Source organism: Haliaeetus albicilla, chromosome 22, assembly GCF_947461875.1.
Source record: "Haliaeetus albicilla chromosome 22, bHalAlb1.1, whole genome shotgun sequence".
Taxonomy (NCBI): Eukaryota; Metazoa; Chordata; class Aves; order Accipitriformes; family Accipitridae; genus Haliaeetus; species Haliaeetus albicilla.
Window position 1 is genome coordinate 24,259,076 of NC_091504.1, and position 21,384 is coordinate 24,280,459.

The 21,384-nt window shown below is 49.4% G+C and overlaps 1 protein-coding gene across 2 annotated transcripts in view; it reads left to right on the plus strand.

The window, feature by feature from the left end:
- The window catches only part of LMF1 (lipase maturation factor 1), a 204,607-nt gene that overhangs the window by 138,837 nt on the left and 44,386 nt on the right, over window positions 1-21,384 (plus strand). For both annotated transcript variants that reach the window (XM_069810464.1, XM_069810463.1), the window contains one exon: window positions 2,169-2,336. In XM_069810464.1, coding sequence (XP_069666565.1) covers window positions 2,169-2,336 — 168 coding nt within the window. The remainder of the gene's footprint in view (window positions 1-2,168; window positions 2,337-21,384) is intronic.

Consider the following 21,384-nt stretch of genomic DNA (forward strand, 5'->3'; position numbering starts at 1 on the left):
GCCAGATTTCTGTACTTTGCTTCTCCTTTTTCCCCATCTCTACTTCAGGATAAGAATTAGGCTGCCGCTAAAAGCCATAAGCCACAGCAGACCCAGCTGGCCAGCCTGGGCTGTTCCCACACGAGCCCCCACGTGGCTGCAGCGTGAGCCCAAACCAAGAACGTTCTTCTGCTTCTTGTCCCGCTGCACTGCGTCTAGAGGCAAGAATTTTATCTTTCTGCCCTTAAGCACAGCAGGCAGGGGGGAAGATGTCTTGAGTCCCAGCCCAAAGCAACGAGCAGGATTTGCTGGCTGCGGTTGGCCTTGACGGATGAGGGCATCAGCGTGAGTCTGTGATGGAGAGCCAGGGGATGGGGGAACGGAGTGGCACGTTCCATAGCTAAGGACGGTCCTTGCTTTAAAATTAAACAGTGTCAGCCCAGCCCTGCAAAGCCACAGTCAAATATATAACTGCTCAGCGCCATCGCCTTACGAGAGTTAATTACATGCGTAAGTAGGTATGTAATTACATGTGTAATACTGCCTGTTCTCCGTGGTCCCCGGCCGTAAGTGCTGCCTGCGTCGAAGGGAGCGGATCCAGGCACGCTGCCGATGGGGAGGCAGGCGGTGGCTGCGTTGCAGGAGGGGATGAGCAGGAATGCCGCCTTCCTGCGGCTCTGGCGTGTTAGAATCGGGCAGTTACGCACTGGAAACGGGCTCATCTCGGGCTAAATATTACAACCTGTAGGGCTGATACCTCATCTAGGTCAGTTTTGGTTAAAGCACTTAAAAAAAAATTAAAAATAGAAGAAGCCGAGAAAGCAACCTGCCGTTTTGGAAGGGTAAAAGCATTTCTCAGCAATTTGGGATGAAGGTAAAAAAATCTCCTTGTGAGCCTCCCTGCATTCTGGGAATGCTCAAGAGCAGTCCAACAAGCAGATTAACTCGAAACAGGTCCCGTGAGGAGGGGAAGGACCCTCGGTGGCACCCGGGGCTGCTGCTGCCCCGGGATGGGGGGAGCCCTGACCCCCCACTCCCTTGCCGGAGCGGACTTGGCAGAGCTCCTTGACCCCGACACCGCTCCATCCGGCACCGCTGTCCGAGGAAGGAAGGATGCGGTCTCCTGTCCTAAGGGGTTACAGCAGCCTCCAACCCATATAAAGCAACAGCTTTATTAATCCCAGCTTTGCTAATAAGGAATTACAATAGTTGTGGGATTTGGCAGTGGAAGCACGCTCAGTTGCCATGCATCATACAGTATTTTCCCTGTTTTGTTTGTATTTTTGATTTAACTACAAATAATTTAAAGATGTGTTGTGTCTCCTTCAATTAAAATTTGCATCTTCATCCTCTCTTTTTTTTTGTCGCAGTTCTAAAACAATACTAACGAATTTGAGCTTGTCAGATACACTAAGATAAATTGGTAACTTCTTTCTTTCTGCTAAAATTGCAGCATTTCTAAGGGTGGCAGTTACTAACCAATGAGGATTTGGGTTTGTTTCCTTTGTAAAATTTGCAGCTTTATTGTACTGGATGGAAGATCTCCCGGTGTCAAAAAATTTCAGGCTGATAGAAGAATAATATTGTTACAAGGCCAGTATGTAAATACCTTAACCAATATAGCATGTTTAGAGGCATTACACTTCCCTTTCCCAAATTACGATTTTGGAAAGCAACTCTACCACCACATTTATTTCAAATTTAAACATTTTGAAAGAATATCTCCTAGGTCTCGAAATCTGGTTTCCATTCCTGGCTGTGTTTGACCTACTGTGTGACCCTGAGAAAATCTTTTTCTCAGTTTCTGTATCTGCTTAGTTGCTCTGATGATCTTCAGCAGTCATGCAGAGCAATTTAACATCCGTCAGTGTCGAGCTATGTGTAACATTTCAGTATTAAATAATACTGGTTTAATTTCAGATGAGTGGAGTTTGGTAATGATGAAAAAAGAGAAAATTAAAACTCTTGGTTTTTAGATGGTGTGTTGGTTTAAAAATTCCTTGGGTTTGCATGAAGAAAATTGAATGAAGTAATTTTCTCTAAAAAGAAATGAGTGCCCGGAGGCAAAGGATGGTTCTTCTGTGAGCAAACTTGGGGAAAGAAACAAGGAAAAAGGCCAAGAGCTCTGTAGCTCCCCGCAATGATGAGCCTTGGAGGGGGTCTGATTCTTGTTTTCTTCCACCTTTCAGACGCAGCCAGTGCCCAACCCCATCGCCTACTTCATGCATCGCTCGCCGTGGTGGTTTCATCAGTTCGAGACCCTGGTCAATCACTTCATCGAGCTGGTGGTGCCGTTCTTCCTCTTCCTGGGACGGCAGATGTGCATTGTACACGGCCTCTTGCAGATCCTCTTCCAGGTGAGATGCTCCCGGGTTTCCTTCCTAAGGGTCACGTCTTCACCCAGGACGGAGCAGAGGGTGTTCGAAGGGTGTAAAACCTCTCCCTGCACCTGGGGGCCATAGGGTGGGCTGGGACCTGGATGGCTGAGATGCAGACACACATTCCCAACGCCGGCTCCGTAACCGGCAGCAAGGACGTGGGCACGCGTGCTGGGAGCGGCGACGGCGGTGGTGTGGTTCGCTGGAGCCCGTCTTCTCCGAGCAGGAGCAGCATCCAGAGGAACTGACTCAATCGGCAGGTCAAGAGTTCAGGCTCGAGTGAATTAAGATGATTCACAGCATTAACTGTTGGCTCTCGGGTGGTTTGCGCTGGCATGGCTGCTCTTAGTGTGTTGCTGGAGGTTTGTTTCCCTTGCTGCTGGTTTGGTTTCCATTCATATGGACGGCAGAGAAATGTCAGCCCGGGACTAGTGCAAAGGGTCTGATCTGGCAGCTGTGGAAGGCTAGGATGAATACTTGCAATTTCTCCGAAAGTTAATTTTTGTAGACATCTTTCACCCTTTGAAGGGATTTTTTATGTTTAACATTCAATATCTCTGAAAACATTTGAGCTGCTTTTTACAACCACCAGGTTTACTGAGCCTAGGTTCATAGTGAAACTAATTTCTTCAAAAATTAATGGCATTCACATTCCAGTCGATTTTGCTGGGGTTTTTTTAATACATGAAATAAATAAATCTGTGCGAAAGTCAGAGGACAGAAGCTCCTGCGTATATACTTCCCTGCTCCGCGTCTGATTTCTGTCATCTCTGACCCAGCAAAGAGCTCAGTAAACCCCAGCCACTCTGACTCGCAGAAGCGCAGCCCTTGCTGACTGCGGTGTTCATTCAATGTCATTTCAGCATCATGAAATTCATACTCGGTAGCTGTTCCTGCTTCCTGTAAATACGTGTGATGATTAAACTGGAGAACAGCTTATAAACTCTTACCGGTAAACCACAAAAATGCTGATCGGATTTTAAAGGGCTGACATAAAACCCGCAGGATTTGTGCCCTCGCAGAGATGCCCACTCCTTCTCCTGCTCCCGAAACGCATCCCATTGTGCCTGGGTACATACAGCTTGTACCTTTGCTCGCTCAACACACCTTTTAGTGTCAGGGTGTTTTTTGTTGGGATGGATCTTCTCAGGCAGCTGGAGTTCCCGGCAGCGGGGCAGAAGAAGTCTGACCCAAAGAGGTCTCAGGCCATTGCTCCACGAGGTGCCAGTTGTGTTTGCGACGGGCATCGCACCTGAGGTTTTCAGTGTCACTGGGAGGATTAGATTCAGCCCAACCCTAAAAAAACCTGCTCTTTTGTCTCATGGACAAAGCAAAACATCCCATCTCTGTTGGCTGCTCGTTGCAGAAGCAGGTGGCTGTTGAGACATGGTGGAGATCTGATTAGGAAGCAGGAATTGCGAGTAGAAATACTTTTGCGTGTAAGGAAGCGTAGGGAGGGCGGTGATGGCTCTTTCTAAGGTGAGTAGACCTAGAAAGGAGCAGAACACACCACGGTGAGCGGCCTGTCAGAAAACAAACCGCGTTGCCAAATTCCCCGGCTTTAGCACGGCTGTCGTGTCTCGGCGCATTGCTGTCGTGCTCTGCTCGCTTCTGCGTTGGCAGAAAAACGATAGCGTAATGGCCTGAGATAGCGATGCTTTGTCTTCCCATCTCTGCCAGAAGAACCTTCCGTGACCGAAAAGCCGGACCAAACGCTCCTCTCTCATCCCCCTCTCGGCTCTGGGTTTCTCCATCCTTGCCGTGTCCCGGGGCACACGGGGGCCGTACCCCGAGCCCCCGGCCAGGGCTCTGGGGCTGGCCCTCGCCTCCAGCACCCTCACGGCTCCTCCAAGGGCCCCTAACGAGCAGCACGACTGTTGGTGTGCTGGGCGACTTCAGACGGAGCCAGTGGGATCTGAAAAAGCCAACTACATACAATAAAGGCTCATAATGACATATTGTAAATGCATGCATCTAACCACCCTTTAATTGGCGCTTTATTGATAGTTTGCAATTACTGACTTATTTCTATCATGAGGGGAGTCTGCAAAGGAAAAAAGGGTCCCAGTGTAAAATGCAGCTCTGGTGCATTTATAGCATTTCAACAAAAACCTGTTTATTTAATATTTACTGCCCTTTTCTTCATTCAGAATGACTTTTATTGACAATACTTCTGCTCTGCAAAGGAAGCAATAAAGTTTAATGTTGATATACCACTTAATTCTGCTTTTCAAGATTTGAATTGACATTACATGCAAGTTTTATTGGACATTTTATAATTGTTATTGGAGTCATGGTGGCTAGGCTGAGTAAGTGTATTTTTCCAGATTCCAACTGGCCTGGAGAATATTGCTTTGTCAGGAACCCAAAAAAAGTTGTGCTTTAAAGAAAAAAGCTTTTTCTTTTTTTTCAAGTGTGAACTTATTCTTCTTGCCTAGTTCACCATGTTTGTAAGGAAAAAGGCTTAGTGAGTTTGGAAACGTCAGAGAGGAGGGGCTCGGCAGCCCGCCGGCTCGGCGGAGCAGAGAGCGCGCCGGGAGGATGGATGTCTGTTCCCCACTGGACTCCCGTGGGGTTGTGCTGGTCGTGCCATAGGCAGAGTGTGCTGGTCCCGGTGTGCCGGACCGTCCTGGGCCACCTACGGTGAGGCAGATTTGGGCGATGACGACTGAAACACACACTGCGTAGGCGCGTCTCTGCACCGTCCCCTTCCTGTGCTCGCCCACCCACCCGTGTCCTCACAAGACCTGAAGCGGGGAGCCCGAGGAGCCGGGACATCCCACGGTTTTGGTGCTTCGTGGGCATTGATGTTGCTGTGATCTCGGTTCGGGGTCTGCCTGCTCCGATACGAGTCCCCGTCGCTTGAGCTTCCAGAAATCTCCCCCTTTGGCTGTTTTTGATCTCGAGTAAATTGGACAGTCTTACTTATTGCAAGCCTCTTGATATAAATAGTCTTTGCTTAAAAAAAAAATAATCAAGGAGTGGGTTGAATGCTGTCCAGTTCCCATTAGAAAAATCATTATTTATTGTTGCTAACCACCAGATTGGGGAGGGCTTTGCGATTTACAGCTGTGGGTGTAGTTTTTGCAGGACATCTGCGCACAGAGAGATTCTCAGTCAGATCGCAGCGCCCAGAGCACGTTTACCAGGATCAAAGGTGAGGAGAGAGAAAATGTCATCCAAGGTTTTACAGCCAGGCCCCATCAGCTGCTTGTCCCCCGGGGCAGGCTGCGGAAGAGCTCCCCAGCCGCCAGCGCAGCTGCTCGCGGTCCCGGCCAGGGGCTCGGGGCTGGGGACCGTCCCCACGCAGCGGCGTGGGGGTCCCACCGGGCTGCCCGTCTCGCGCACGGCAGGGACGGCAAGAGCAGGCGCGTGTCCTCTGCGCCGGTGACTCGAGAGAGAGGCTTGAGAGGGCTGCGCTGACCTTGTCGCTAATTGCTGCGCGAAACCCCCATCCCAAGGAAGATGATTGCGCTGAAGAGATGGCCAAAGAGGGGAAGCTCTGGGACGTGGCAGCTCCGAGGTTGAGGAGCCTCGCTCAGCCGTACAGCCGGTGCAGCCGACAGGCAGGTTCGTGCTCAGCAGGACTAGACAGCTTGGCTGTGCCCGTCTTGCTTTGTGCCATCACACGTGTCCCAAAAGCGAAGACTCCCAAACTCCCGTCTGCACAGGTTGACATCACCCCACGAAGCACTTTTCTTCCTGTAGTGCCTGCTGGGATTCAAACCCCTTGGGTTTCTGAGAGCCAAATTAGCGCATCGACCCGTCCCACCTGCAAGGGAGCCTGCTCGAAAGATCTCAGCCGGCGCGAAAGCGTTAGCAGGTGATGGTGGCGAAGCCTCCCCGTTAGACTGTGCTGAGAGCATCCTTTTGCATTTAGAAAGAAGCCTTAGGTGAAGGGCAGCCAATTACAGAGGTTCTCCAAGGTAAATATGCAGCATTGTTTCAAAAAAACATTCTTTCTAGCATTTACGGTACGTAGAAATCCAAATCTAAACCAGAAATTAAACTAAATGAAGGTTTAACTTTTCAACTTCGTTAGGGATTTATTGTAAGCAGGTGCCAGACTTGACGTGCCGAGTAACACTGCTGCAAATTGTCTCTGCCAGGAATAAAGCTGGAGGAGAGACTTGTAACTCAGCTCCTTCCCTGCTCGGCTCTGCGCTCCAGCCCTGTAAAATGAGGCTGGTGAGAAATGGTCAGTCTGAGCCACAGAAACCTCCAAATGAGCCTGAGGTGGAGTTTGCCCTTTGCTCATGTACAACCGAGGGTGCTTAGAGTTTTTGAGAGTTTGCTAAATATCGAAAGCTTTTTGCTACCACTTACTGTCATCCTTCCTGGGGAGTACAGGGACATTTTATACCTGCTATGTAGAGGCAGGACCATGTTCGACGAGATGCTCGTGTCTGGAGCAGGGACCTGTGCATCTCCTCATTAGGTTTAAACTTCCAGTGCTGGGGTTGGGGTTTTGGACACCGTCTCTAATTCATAAGGATGGGATTGTTTTCACTGAATGTCTCTTGATGGTGGCTATTGAATGTGATGTTTGCTTAATGGGTTAGAAATCCAGCTGCAGGTGGTCTCAGTGGCCAATGTTTTACAAATCACTTTGATGAACGATTCTTTCATTTTGCGTCTGATGGTACCAATTGGCTGATTTTGTAGCGGTGTTGGGGTCTGAGCCTCAAAAATATACATGCAGATCTGAAGTACTCCAATGTTCAGGAGAAATCAAGTCCAAAATGTGGCTGTTAGTATCTGGAGGGGGAAGAAGAGGTCTTGGAGACCACAGGTGAGGTCTGGACCCTGTTATTCTTGGTTCTGCAGAAGCATCAAGCCAGAGCCTGCCCTCACCCTGAGGAGCTTGTGGTTTTAAGGGGAAGCGAGGATGAAAGTGCCATGTGGGGAAGGCAAGTCCTTTCTCCTGCCCACAGGTCGGTGGCACAGGACCCCTTCCCACCACACCACCTACGAGAGCATCCCGTCGTCTCCCCCGTCTCCCCGCCGACGCTTCCATCCCCTGTGCACACACGGTCACCTTTGCCTGCCCGTAGGTCCGTCCCCGCGCTCAACCACCCACGGGCAGCGAGAGCCGAGTACCAGCGTCCGTGAGTGAAACTGGAGAGGGTGCAAACCCACGGCCTCGCTGCTCTGCGGGTGTTTCGCTGTTCTCTACAGCTGGCTCCTAAAACCCTGAAGCTGCATGTTTTTCACGACGTCTCATGCGCAGCTTACACCAGCAAACGTATTTCTTGGCTCCTTAAGCCAGGCAGTAAAATTACACTGCTTGGCAAACGAGTTGATGAGGGGAAGCGAGAGGAAAGCCAAAAAGCCAGGAAAAAGCCACCTTGCCCCTACGAGCTGGCAGGTAGTGCTGGGTTAGGGAGCGCGGCGAGGAGGCTGCAGTGCCCAGGCGGGAGGGGGCTGAGGTTTCTTACAGCCAGGGGGTGATTTCAGCTGTGCCAGACGGGAAGGAGCTTCAGTATCGCAAAGGTGAAATCCAAAAAAAAAAAAAAAAAGTAAATGGAAAGTATAAGGCTAGCGCTGTTGGACAGGCAGGGTCATTCCTTGGCTTCCACGGCCCTGTTTTGGGTCATAGTCATACAGGCACAGTTCGGGGTTTTTTAGGATGTGGGGAGAGTTTTAGGCCTTCGAATCCCTTTGGATTTGAATGAATCTGGGGAGCCTGACTCTCCTTTCCATGGCCCCTGAACACTCCCGGCACGTCCTCCTGCGCGGCGCATCCTCTGCGCAGCCTCGTGGCTGGGGATCTCCCGGAGGGGGGGCGTTCGTGCCGGGATGAGCTCAGCCCCCAGCATCACACGTCAGGACAGAAGTTCCCCGAAGGAGCCAGAGCGGCGAAGCCTTGGGGTTGCCAGTTCTTCACTGCCACCGGTCCTCCTCCGGCGGAGGTTTGGCAGCGGGCTGAAATTTGGGCTATCCCAGGTTGTTTTTCAGCAGGAGCCGTATATAAAGCGAAGGGATGACAATGCCAAGAGCGAAGCTGAATTCCAGCCTTGCGGAAGGCAAAGATAAAACCTCCGCAGCCAAAACCCCCTCGAACTGAGAGCTCTGACAAAGAAAGCTCCCGAGACAGCTCTCGGGGTCCGGCCAAGGAGCTGCGCGGGAACGCGGCAGCTTTACGAGCTGGTGGAGGGCCAGGGGGGAGGACCCGCTGAGATGGAGCCCCTGGGGTGGGGGGGGCTGTGGCAGAAACCGCCTGCCGTGGAAACCTCCGGCTCTTTTCCCTCGGAAAACAAGCTCTGAGCACTACCCTTGCCCAGCCGGGCACCGCATTGGAGACACGCAGCCCCTGCCCTCCTGGGAGCCGGGAACATGCAGGAGAGTGGGCAGGAAAGTCATTGTCCTCTTCTTTTTGTTTTTAAGCAGAAAACAGTTATTGAATAAATAGATATTTTCTGCCCTTTTTTCCCTTGGCTTGGACAAACCCCAACCTCCTAAAAATTGTGATGGAAATGGACGTTTTCCTCTAGTTGATCCTTTTCCCATCTCCCTCTCCAAAGCTGTGCATGGGAGGCAAAGCGGGGGTTTCCCCCCCTCTCTTTTGGGAGGGGAGGACCAAGCCCCCCGCTTCCACCGCTGCTGCCTCTGCCATGCCGCAAGACGTTGGAGGGATGAACTGCCCTTCCAGCCACACACGCGCAAATTAAATCATGCTGTTGCAGTGCCACAGCTGCAACATATTGTGTTGCTGACTTAGGAGGTAGCAGAGGTCACAGCAGCAGCCCAGAGAGAAGGAACAAAAATTAAACGGCTCCCCCCTTCCCTGCAGAAAGTGTCTGAATCCAGTGTTTGTTTTCACTTGTCAGATACGAGCTCGGTTTTGTTCTTTTTCTTACACTGGTGTAAATCAGATGTGTCTCCAGGAGGATTATCGGGGTTGCGCAAGTCCCAGGCTTGTGGCAGAAGAATCAGGCCCTTCAGTTGTGCTTTAATTTTGCACCTATAGGACATTTGCACTGCTCACGTAGTTATTTTTCTTTATTGATGCAGAGTAGCGTCATTACCTCATGAACACGCTGTGCATGAGAATAAAGCCGCTGCCCCATTTGCCGTAGGAGCCACCCCAGGGCTGCTGGGAGGCAGCAGCCAGAAAATTCGGGCATCCATTCCGCACCTCTTCCGTAGAGATCGGCAGCGTGAGTACCCTGGAGTTAAGACCGTAAAAGAGACTGCAGATGATATTCCTCCAGGTGATATTCCCAGGCCGGGCTCTGATTTCACTTGCAGATCCCCCCGCGGGGTCGGATGCTGGGGAGCGGGGTCCCCCCTGGACCAGCATCGCTGGCAGCAGCATCCCCGGTGGGTGTTCCCTGCTCGGGCTGGGCAGCAGCACAGCCTTTCCCCTGCGAAAACAAAGAGGAAATTCAGCCTTCACAAAAGTCCAAATTTTGTTGATTTTGTTGTGGTTTCGAAAAAAACAACAAACGGAGAGCGTCCCAGGAAAATTAACAGCAGAACACAAGTTTGCTGCTCGGGGAGGAACGGTCTGATGGAAAATAGTTTTGCAGCTCAATTGTTTAAAAATCTGCTTTGGGCTCGGGTCTGAGACGGAGGACGCGGGGAGAGCGTTTTAAGAGGTTGTTTGGGAACCTTGAAGCGCCGGGCTGGGATCACAGAGATTAATCGTCAGCGCTGCAGCCTCCGGGTCGCCCGGGCCAGCCCCACGCACCCATCCCGCTCCCACGGGCGAGGGGCGGCCGGGGTCCCCCTGCCCCTCGCTCCCTGCCCACGCGGGTCCTCCAGCCTCCCGCGCTCAGCCCTGGCGCGGCTCCAGCTCGGCTTTTCTCGACAGCAAAACAAAAGGAATGTGAAATCAAAGGAGTTACGGGGCAACTGTTACATTTAAGCCACCTTAAATTAAATACCAAGCTGTACCCGCCCCCAAAAAACAATCTAACTTAAGCAGGCAGAACCCAAACTATTTAATTACGTCTATATTTGATTTCACGTCCAGCTTGATAGTATCTGTTGCGAGGCGAGGCTGCCATGCCAGACACGAGAATACCAGCACATACCACCCCAAATCAGTAAATAACGCTGCTCGTATAATGGTGTCTGGTATTAGTTAGCAACAAGTTAAGTTCTTGCATTCTGCAGTAGTCGGAGTGACTTAGAAACACTTACTGTTAGCCATAGGAGTGCATTTAATTAGCTTCTGATTCAGGGGACTAGGGGTTTTTTTCTCCTCTTTTTTTTTTTTAAATCATTAAATAAAGTGTCACCCCTAGCCAGTGCTGTAAACTCTATTTTGATTGTGGCTGCAATAACCCCTTTGGGCGTCATTCAAATTGTACTAAACAGTTTCTGGAGAGTGCTGGTTTCTCTCAAAATAAACCAAAGTCCGGCTTTGACAAGCTCTAATGAAAAACAAATTGTTATATTACTTAGAAAAATAATTTGAAGGAAGTCTGAATTAGTTGTAAAGGTGGAAAAGGTTCAGCTACTTGAAAATAGAAATTTGGAAGGTATTTATTTTAACCATTAAGCCAGCGGCCTTGAAATACAGCCTTGTTTGTTACAGAATGCGCCTAACGAGAGACATGAATCATGCTGTTAATCAGTATGGGAACTTGATTAATTGGAAGGGGGACCGTCAGTGACTCCAACAGGCGGAGCCGCCTGGCAGCAGTCTGCGCCGGAGCCCTGGAGCTGGTGTGATTTACCATCAGTCATCCTGCTGGCACGCGGAGAGAAACTTTGGAGGGATCCCACAGCCTTGGGTTTGCGGGTTGTTGTTTTTTTTAAATTGAAAATAGAATGTGGTTATTTGGGACACTGTCGGCCTTTGATTTTTGGTGCCTATGCGTTTGGTTGTCCAAGTGGAAACGTGCTGGTTTTCCACGGAGGAGGGTTCAGCGTGTCTTGGAGGCACCTTGTTAAGGTGTCTGCACCGGGATGCCTGTCGTCTCACCTTTGCTACTGACAGTGGTTTTGCTTATTAAACCGGAGAGCGAGGTTTTACACGCAGCTCTGAAATCAGATTTGCATGGGAGGCCCCGGGATGCAGGGTGCTGCCCCGACTATAAAAACGCAGCAGGAAGGTCCATATTAATTTTCAGTGTTGACTGACTAGGGCTCTTCTTGGTTTTGGGGCCAGGAAGAGGTTGAGTGAGTTTGGCCATCCAAGAGCACTGTTCTCTTTCAGAGCAGCCTATATTTGCTCGTGTGGCAAAAGGGTACGGCGGTGGGAAGGGGAAAGAGCGTGCGGCCGTGCCGGGGGGGTGAGTTCCAGCTGAGTTTCGGGTTCGTGGTGGAAGGTGCCACGTGTGCCGGGCTGTCCCAGGGACAGCGGCCCGCTTCGGTGCCGTCGGCGTCTCTGTGCCACAGTGACCGCCGTGGCCAGGCCAGGGAGACCCAGGGACCCGGTGGGCTCCGGTGGTCCCATGTGCTTGGGCGTATGGCTAAGCACTGACGTTCAGAGATCACAGGTTGGATCCCCAAACGGCAAGACTTGCTTCAGTATAATGAGAGTGCAACCGGTTCTCTCTGCCCTTGGCATTTCTTCTGCGTTACAGCCTTCCAGGGTACTCTCAGGTCTCATTTTCTGTGCTGCTCTGTGTAGGCTTTACACCGCTCTCCTCTTCGCACTACATGAACACCTTCCAGAGCCGTATTAAATGACATGGCTGACATCCACCACATGTGGTCCTTCCTTTGCCAAGGGAAGAGGTTGTGGAGTACTTAGGCTCCTAGGGCTCTGGGGCAGGGTCGGGGTTTTTTTTTCCTCCCTTTTAATTTTGCATTTGATTTTCAAGATTTCTCTGCGATCCAGAACCTTTGTGTCTGCAGTCCTCTAGCAGAATTTCCAGGTGCTTGGGCTCGAAGAGAAAAATCAATTACAACGATGTTGTCAGTGAGACGATATGAGTTGGCGAGGCTGCAATAGCTTCAAAACATCTGCACTTTCCAGATGTGATTCGCTTGGTGCTATGCTGCAGCATTTGGGTCCAAACAAGGATGGGAGATAAAGTATGTGTTGCACATGTGATTGCATGTATGTGTAAGTGTACGTATAAAACATTATGTCTAATAAGAGCCAGACCAGCTATAAACCAGAGATGTTACTGAAGTCAATGACATGATCTTGAACATGCACTGTTACCATATTTCCAGTGATGATTATTTATTTATGTTTAGGTGTAGCTACTAAAGCTAACTAAAACCATTACGATCCATTAACATTGCCCAAGCCAAAGGACTCGCCCACTAATACGTGTCAAATGTCTTTAAGCTGTAGATTTATCCAGTTTCAGTGTAATGGCTTGAAGTGATGGTAAAGTTCTTCCAAGTTTAATCACATTTTCTGTACCTTATTCCTGATCTGAGCTGGTCACACTGCATCTTCCCAGCCCTTGGCTCTCACCAAGTGCTTTGCTTTTCGGCAGGGTGACAGTGGTGGTGGTATTTGGATTTTGCTTTCTCTCCTCCCACCATCTAGATTACGGGACCTTTAAATAATGCTTTCTATTCCATTTCAAAAAAAGAAGAAATCAGAACAGCCTAACTGGAAACAGATGGCAGATTATGAACTTTTTTTAAAGGGAATTTATAATACATGTATTATGAAGAGAATCATTTAATAGTGTCAGATGTAGACGTGTGAAGACAGAACGTGCCCATTCGAGGAGTGGAAGGGGCTGGGAGTGGGCTGGTGCCTTCGGTGCGGTGTTCTTGGGGGTGAGGGGAGGATTTTGCTGCAGTTATCAGCTACAGCGAGCTCTCGTGGCTGAAATGAGGGCTTCCTACCATTACTGCTCTTTAGTCTTTCCTCTGGTATCGCTGGCTGTTGGAACAGTTTTAATTAAACACTTACGTGGGGTTTCTGGGTTCAGATTAGCAAAGCCAGGGAGCCCAGTGGGTCAGAGCTCCTCCGAACAAGCTCTCCCCTCCGTGTGTTGAAAATCTGACTCTGTCGACTCTGCCTTCAGCCGTGTCCGAATTTCCCTGCGGACATACAGCTCTACGCATCTTCCTCAGCAGCAGGAGTCTTCCTCGGCGGCTTCGCCCGCGGGAAGGGGTGTGCTGGGGCTGAAGGGGGGTGCAGGCTGTCTGCGTGGCTGTGGTCGGCTGTGCTGGGACCTGATGGGCAAAGACCTGAGCTGCAGATACCAACTCGTGGGCCAGGTCTTCGTTTGGTGCGATCGGGGTAACTCAGAGTTCATCGAGACTGCGTGCCCAGATGATACCTTCTGTCCTCCCAGGTGGTCAACTCAGAGGTTTTTTATTAATTTGCATATTTCAATAAGTGATTTTCTGCTAAGTTAAATTAGTGCATCTTTTATGTGTGTGGATAGTTGGATGTAAGCACACCTTGTGTCAGCTGAACGTACAGCCGTCAAACTACCCACAGATTAGAGGTGCAAGTTTTACCAGTATCCCTTGCACAAAGATCGGATAGCTTTAATTAAAGCCATTCAAATGAATCCCATGTAATTTCAGAGTAAAGACAAAGCTGTGGAACTTGGTGTCCGGGCTGCTTAGGGATAGAGGTGAAGATGGATTTTGTAGTGTCCCTCTTTGATGAAAATAACTCTTTTGCTTGTTCTGGGCCAAGTTGCTGGGTTTAGTATTTCTCTGTAATGATGCTGCCTCCAGAGAGGTTTTATTTTGATTTGGAAGTGTTGGGATGAGGATGCAGCCCTGAGATACTTTAGCCCACACGCAGTTTACACAGCTGTATTATCTGATTCCCCAGGCACCACCAAAGACATTATCTCTTTGGTGATGCAACAGCTAGAAATTGCAGGAAACCTGTGTCACTCATTACTTTCATCTTCCTATAAAAACTGGGGTTTCTTGGAGCCGGTGACTCAGAGAAATCGCCGATTAGTGCAAGATACTGTTCTAGCAGCTGTGGTTTGTTTGCTGCGCTGGCTGAGATGAGCGATGTTGCACTTGGATGCAGGCAGCGGTGCCCGGCTCTTCCCGGGGTGTGCGCCCACCCACGCGTGGGATGGAGATGCTGGATGATGGCCGGTGGTGATCCTTGCCTGGAGAATTGTTTGCAAACCCCCAGGTCTCACCTTTCCTTTCCCTGGGGGTAATGTTGGCATTTTGCAGAAGGATAATGGATTTCTCTTGCTGCCATAAACTGAGTCAGTGGATGAGCCTTCAGCCCCAAAACACCTTGTTCCAGGCCAGCGTTTGTAGCACAAGGTCTCAGCTCTCTCGCTTTCCTCTGAGGGACTCTCACCTTTTCTCTTCATCTCTCCCAGGAGCACACTGACATTTTGTCTGTCCCTGGGAGGTGCTCATGATTAACTACCTGTTTCACACATATGCAACTCACTTTGAACACGGGTTAAGGTAAACAGGAGCAACATAGGTTTGGTTTGGGCTTGGTGTCCACATGTGGAGCTATTCAGGAAGAGATGTGGCACTTAAATTTACACCCTACTTTAATTAGAAAAACTTGCAAGCCCTGAGAAGCCCTAGATGAGTGCCAGTTTTGTGAAGACTGAGAAAGCAAGTGCCTAAAACAGTGTTCCCTACTCATCACATTGGCACTTCTCGTGACTTGTGCTGATGAGGGAACAGATGAAAGACAAAATCCCAGAGGCTTTCTGGTAGCCATGCAGCTGATTCATTCAGCTAATAAAGATCCAAGGATCTAAACCCTCTAAAACCTTGAAAAGCTGGTTCCCTTATATGAAACATATCATTACTGAACTCCTGCTGGCGTTAGAGGAAACATCTACATGTGCATAGCACGGGTCTCTCCTGGTTGCACAAATCATGTATACAAAGCGGTGCAATGGGAGCGTGGAGAAAGTTGAGCAGAAAAGCTCACAAAGTAAGCAGTAAATCCTTAGAGCAGTTTGGGAATGTTTAGTACTGGATTATGGCCTGTGTGACATGGCAGTCGGGGTTGGTAGGGCACGTGAATTGATTTCTTGTACCTTGCGAGTGAACAAACAGAGAGGAGGAGAGGGTCAGGATTTTGGAGGAGCCCTTCTGCTTGCAATGGCAAGTCGCTGCCTGGCTGCCCCTCTTGCTCCTGGAGTGCCCCTGTGTCATCTTGGCTGGTTTCTGTAGCGTTTGGGTAACGCTCTGCATTGAGTTTGTGCCAACAGCCCAAACTGTAGCCATTCTGGCCAGCTCGGCACCATCAGCTCAAGGTGGGCTTGTCGCATTCGCAGCTGCGTGTGCTCCATTAACCTTTCTCCCCCGGGACGTAACAGAATCTTCTTTTTCCCCTCAGAAGGTGTGAAAGCCCCAGGTCTGCTCTGGGAGTCACAGGAGTGCCTGAGCCTGCTGTGCTCCTCTAGCAGCAGTGCAAGCCATGGCCTTTGTAACCAGTGAAGCCATGAAAACGAGCAGATGAAACGAGGAACCAAAACCTCCTGTGCCAAATGGTCTTTGCAAAATGCCTCCCCCCCGGTGTTTCGTAGTGATGCTTTTCCTGTTCGTCTGCTCCCGTTTCAGGTCCTGAGCCACAGGAATGGAAGTGACCCCTCGCCCGTATACTCAGATATTCGCCTCTGCGTCCTCCTGGGGTGCAGAAGCAGTTGTTCTTATCTGCCTGGGTTTTCCAGTGCCTGAAGTGTTAGGTAGTGCCTGGCAGGCACAGATCACTCTAATAACTGTACTGGTTGTTTCTTTGTGAAGTTCATCTTTTTCCTGGTAAAAAGAGATTGATGAATTTGTTTCCATCCTCACCTTAACCAATTCCTCTGCAGGAGCCATTTTTACCCAATTTCCAATGTCTTTTGCTAATACTTGCCTGGATGCTTGGGTCTGTGCTGCCCTGTGCCAGGAGTCCCGAGGCTGGTCAGTGTTCAAGGTGAGAGTTCCCTCTGTATGTCCTTCACCTGCATCCTCCTTCCTTGAAGAGATAGTGGATTTTGGAAGAGGTTAAATTATGAAAGCTCAGGTCATTCTTCCTGAGCAAAGTAAGAGGTTAGGGAAAGAGGGGTTTGCTGAACTCTGCATTCCTGGAGGATTAAACAGGTTGGGAGAGAAGGAAAGACAATAATTTCTCATCTGCCAGTCAACCATCACATCATGGTCTACTTTAGAGCACCTGCCAGCTCCTGCTGCTAGGTGCGGTGGAGAGGTGCAGAAATACAGGGACAGTAGAAAACTCAGGACATAGTCAACATAAATTTAAAAATTTCCTCTGGAAAAACAAATCACACTTCATTGTTTGTTTGGATCAAGGTTGGGAATTAGTATGGCAGGAGTGGAGAATGGGAAAGGGACAGGGATTGCTTTTATTGCATCAATAATGTAATTTATTCCATAGCCAACCCTTGAAAACCAGTTCTAATCCCCACACAAATCCCTCTGTAGCAACAACAGCAAATCTGCCAGTTCTCCTAATCAAACGCTGATCATTACTGTGGGCCAGAAACCTCAGAGGGAGCAAAGCCAAGGTAAAAGGGTCAGGATCTGGGGGAGGGGACACTCTGAAACCCAAATCAGCTCTGTCTCTGTGATTCAGTGGGCAGATGGGATGTGCCAGAGATGCTACGGGGCCACTATTTTCTTTCCTCCCCGCAAAGTGTTCAGGGGCAGCCAGTGGGGTCCTAAAGAAGTAGAGACATCATTTTCCTGGGGCTATTTAGCAGAAATGCAACCGCAGATAAGAAATGGACCTTCAAGATGTTGCCGTCCATCCTACGTTCCTTCCCCCTTCCCCTTCGTCCACCCAGCAAAGAAGCAGCGATGAGCTGGAGAGCCCCTGCTCGGGCGGTCGCCTGTCTCTGGTCCTGGTTGCCATCAGTAGAAGAGTTGTTGGTGCCTGCAGTCTCTCTGCTGGAGGGTTTGCCTCTGGCCCGTAGGGGACGGGGAGGGAGATGTTTTCATGGAAATCTGTACCTCAACCGTCTTGGCAGCCAAACCTGAAACGGCTCAAGTCTTTTGCCCCCAACTTCATGTTTATGGTCAATCTGAAACTCCACCTGTGATCACCACATGCGTCCTCTGCAAGACTGCAGTAAATTAAAGCACAACAGGGAATTTTAAGAAATACATCCTCTTCCTTCTTGGAGTCAGGTTACATCGACCTCCGAACATCTGGACACAGTGTCTCAGGGCTCCCAGAGGTTCTGCCATATTAAAGGTTCATCTGCCTTTGTTAAATTCCCGGCCTTTTCCCTTCCTTGTTGCCTGCTCTTGATTGAGCATTGCTTTCAGTGTGGCTGGCCATCTATGTAATTGGTATTTTATGTTCAGTATGTAAAAAACACCGTGGAATATCTCTTGCCATGGGTAAACACAGATCCATAACCCATCGCCATTTACTGTGCTCATGGGAGAAGTCTAAGATAAAATACGCTTCTGTTTTTTCAAAAGCCTAAATTCCTTATAAGCTACTGGTTACCAACATCCTAAAAGACTGAAGTATAATGTTCATCTTTTTTTAAAAAAAGCTATTCCCTAGTATTCCCTAGGTAACAAAAATGCATTTGTTGGTATGATGCCCCTTTGCTTTGAAATTCCTTTGCCTGATCTCCAGGTTGCCCTGACAGGCAGGCTTTAATCACCATATCCTGCTCATGGAAATGAAGAGCGCAGAGATGGAAGCAAGTGGGTCCTGCTGCCTCCAACCCTCCGCTGGGTTTTGTTGAGGGACCAGAGCAAGAGAGGGATGCAAAAGCCATCAGGTGGCTGTGCAGGAGCTGCGGTGGCCGGTCCCAGGGTGGTCCACGTGGTCCCTGCTCAGAAGATAATGTTGAACTAGAGCATCTCACAGAAGTCACCCCATCCTCGCTCCCGGGGAGCGGCACATCTCTGTGCTCCCCCCCATAGCGCCGCAACCCTTTAGCTGTTGTGCAAAGATCAACGGCCAGAAGGAAAACGCAACTCCAGCTTTTTGCTTTCTGCCTTTCAGGCATAGGCCTCAAGGTTTTAAAGACTTACATATGTGTTTCACTTGATGTGCTCTGAGTATTCCCATTGAAGTTAACTAAGTGGATAAGACTTTGCAGGATTAAAGCCAAATGAGTCCTCACCCACCATGCTGGGAAGTCTCGTTGAAGTGGGTCATTGGAGGGAAAGGAGGAGGAGTCAGTACGGAACTTGCCCCTTTCATTTTATGCTTCTATTTATTTAAAGGATATTTTTTCTAAGACAGCTTGGGGGGAGGAAAAAAAAAGCCCCAGGCTGTGGTGTAACCACCACAGTCAGATGTTGTCATGACTACTAAACAAGAAACCTAATTTATAAAATGAGGAAAAACATATGAATGTGAAATAAAAGAGAAAAAAGAGAGAGACAATCTTAAAATATTAACTATGATGTAGAGAAAAATATAAACAGACACAGTTAGGAAATTCCATAAGGAATATGACTTGTTTAATATTAATCATAAAGGAAAAGATTATGAGAGCTCCAAAGAGTGCCAAATGAAATACTCCACACACATCCACTACTGTGATAAGAGTCCTTGCAGTGGTTTTCCTTGGCTGCTTGGACAGTCAGTGCTCTCGGCCGCGCTCCGGTGGAGATGCCCTGGTCAGAGGATGCTTCAGGGATGTACGTGGCAGTTCTGCTGCTTCTCTCTTCGTGGTGCTTTTTCTGCCTTGCAGTACTGGTGCAGTGTCTGAGTGCAAACCTCCATCCCGTCCATGACAGCCAAAATAAACTGTACTTTTATTTAAAGTATCAGTAAGTTAGGGAAAGTAACTATGTTTGGGGATGCAGAGGGATTTCTGTGAATGGATCAGGTCAGGAATGGATCTGATGTTCCTTAAGCCACAGCTTAATTGTCTTCCAAAGCTGAGGTCGCTGCAGAGAAGTGGCTGGGCGCATCCCCTGAGGTGTGTCTCGGTGGGCTCTGCTCCCTGCTCCTGTCTCCGTAGGTGCCGCGTTGCACTGCTGCTCTTCTTGCCTCGGTCTTGCCATCTGTCCTCTCCTGGGTTTGTAAAGCCCGTGGAGATCCTGAAAGCAAAGCATTAGAGAAGTCCCAGATGTTGATGATTTGATCGTGAACACTCATGAGTTCACAGGCAAGGTCAAAAGAGGGAACCCTGAGGGTCTTCAGGACCAGGCTCACCCACAAGACACCTCCGAGCAGGTACCAAAGGGCTCCTTTGGAGCTCGCTGGGTCCATGATGATACCTTTTGTTGTGCTGGGCTGGCACCCTTATCTGTTTCCTGGTGACAGTGCCCTGATGTGGCCCAGGGACCCATGACCACCAGCACCATGACAGCAGTGGTGCCACCACAAGACGCCAGAAAGGAGCTGCTCTGACCACAATTGCCGATGAGTGAGTACTGGGAAATACCTATGTGGTATCTCGGGTGGAAAATCCTGGGCAGAGCTGTAATTTGCTGCTTCGTTAAACTTCCCTCAGTCATGTCTGAGCTGCTCATGTATCTGTCACGCAGAGATTTCAAGGCTAAAATTGTGCGTTGGGAGATTAATGCCTTGTGGCACGTCCTGTGCTCCATCGTGTAATTTTGCAGCGGTGGGGCTGGCTGCTCGCGGGCCACATTGGACCCGGCTCTCTGTTTGGCACTCTCTTGTAAACATGCTGGTTTACAGAAACCTTAAGGGTTCCTTCTCACTGTCAGAAGAAATTAAGCTACAAAGCAATACTAAAACTACCCGAAACAGCGTCAGACTGAAGTCCGTAGTGTGAAGGTCCAGGATGTAGATGCCCACCCAAGCCAGGACCTTCCAGGGGTTGGACCAGGTTCTCTCCTTGCAGAACTCATCTAGCAGACGTGAGCAGTGCTGCTGCCCCGCTCTCGGCTCACAAAGTGCCTTTCCTCCCGCTCGCCGTCCCGTCCTGCTCTAACCTGGCACCGGCCATTCGCACACAGCCGCACTGCCAAAGCGCTAATCATGATGCTGACGGTGCAGAGAAACCGGACCACCAAAGCTCCCTGCATCTTTTCCCAGCTCCCTGCATCTTTTCCCAGCTCCGCGCTGGCGTGCAGCAGCCTGGGAGTATTCAGATCCCTGCTCCTTCTGATCGCTGCCATTTCAAACGCCGCTGCAGCAGCACCAGCCGGTGCCAAGCAAGTTCTGGGCTCTTCTGCTCTGTGTCTTGTTCCCCCTCTTCTGTCTTAATGTCACGCCAGCTGTCACCTGGCTCAGAAGAGCTTGTTATTCCACTTTGCTAGATGAGGCTGTTTGAATCACAGACCCAGGCGATACTGAATTTTTGCTCTCTCCGTCTGTTGACAAATCTAATTTGCTGGTGAATAATGAGTAACCTTTTAAAATCAGCCCCATGGCTGATGTTGATGCACTTGGGTTTTGTTGAATGAGTCACACGCTCGCTTTGAAGCGTAGGAACTTACTCACGGACAGGCAGCTGTATTTCATCCTCTACTAGAGATTGTTTTGAGCTGGAAAACCTCAAGCCCCGTGCAGCTTTTTTCCAAGAGTGCATCTCTTCTTGATAACAGTGCAGCTGCCATTAGGTTCTTGTCAACGCAAGGGCTCATTGCGGCGTTCTTGGCCAGCAGTAAGGCTGTCCGGTGACAGCTCTTCCTGGAATATTCTGATATACATATATTTTCATTCTTTTTCCAAGGTTCATCTCATATGTAAGCGATCAGTGCAGCAGCATGAGCAGGGATCTCCTTGCAGCTGTGACCTTGAAAGTGGGTGGCATTTTCTGCTTCCTCTCCGGCATCCTCCGGGATCTACATTTCATGTGATCCCATCTGACACAGGCCAAATCTGTGCTGGGAAAAGTAGTACGATACTACCAGGAAATACCCACTGCACTAACCTCTTTATGGTTGAGATCTTCAAAGCTCCCTGTAGGAGACAGGCTCCTTAGGCAGCTTTTGAAACCGTAATATGCCATGTGTGCAGACAGCTACCTAGGAGATAAATTGCACAAAGTTTATTCTTTTGTATATATCCCTTCAGAGCACCTTATCTTTTCTGTCTTCCTCTGCAAACCTAAATGCAGGGCTTTAGCTTCTTTTAAATGTTTGCTAAAAGGACGCAATCAGTTCCTGTACTGGGGATTGATTTCAGTTTTCTACAGGCAAATAAATGTGCACACGAATGCACAGATAAAATAAAAGCCCCCCC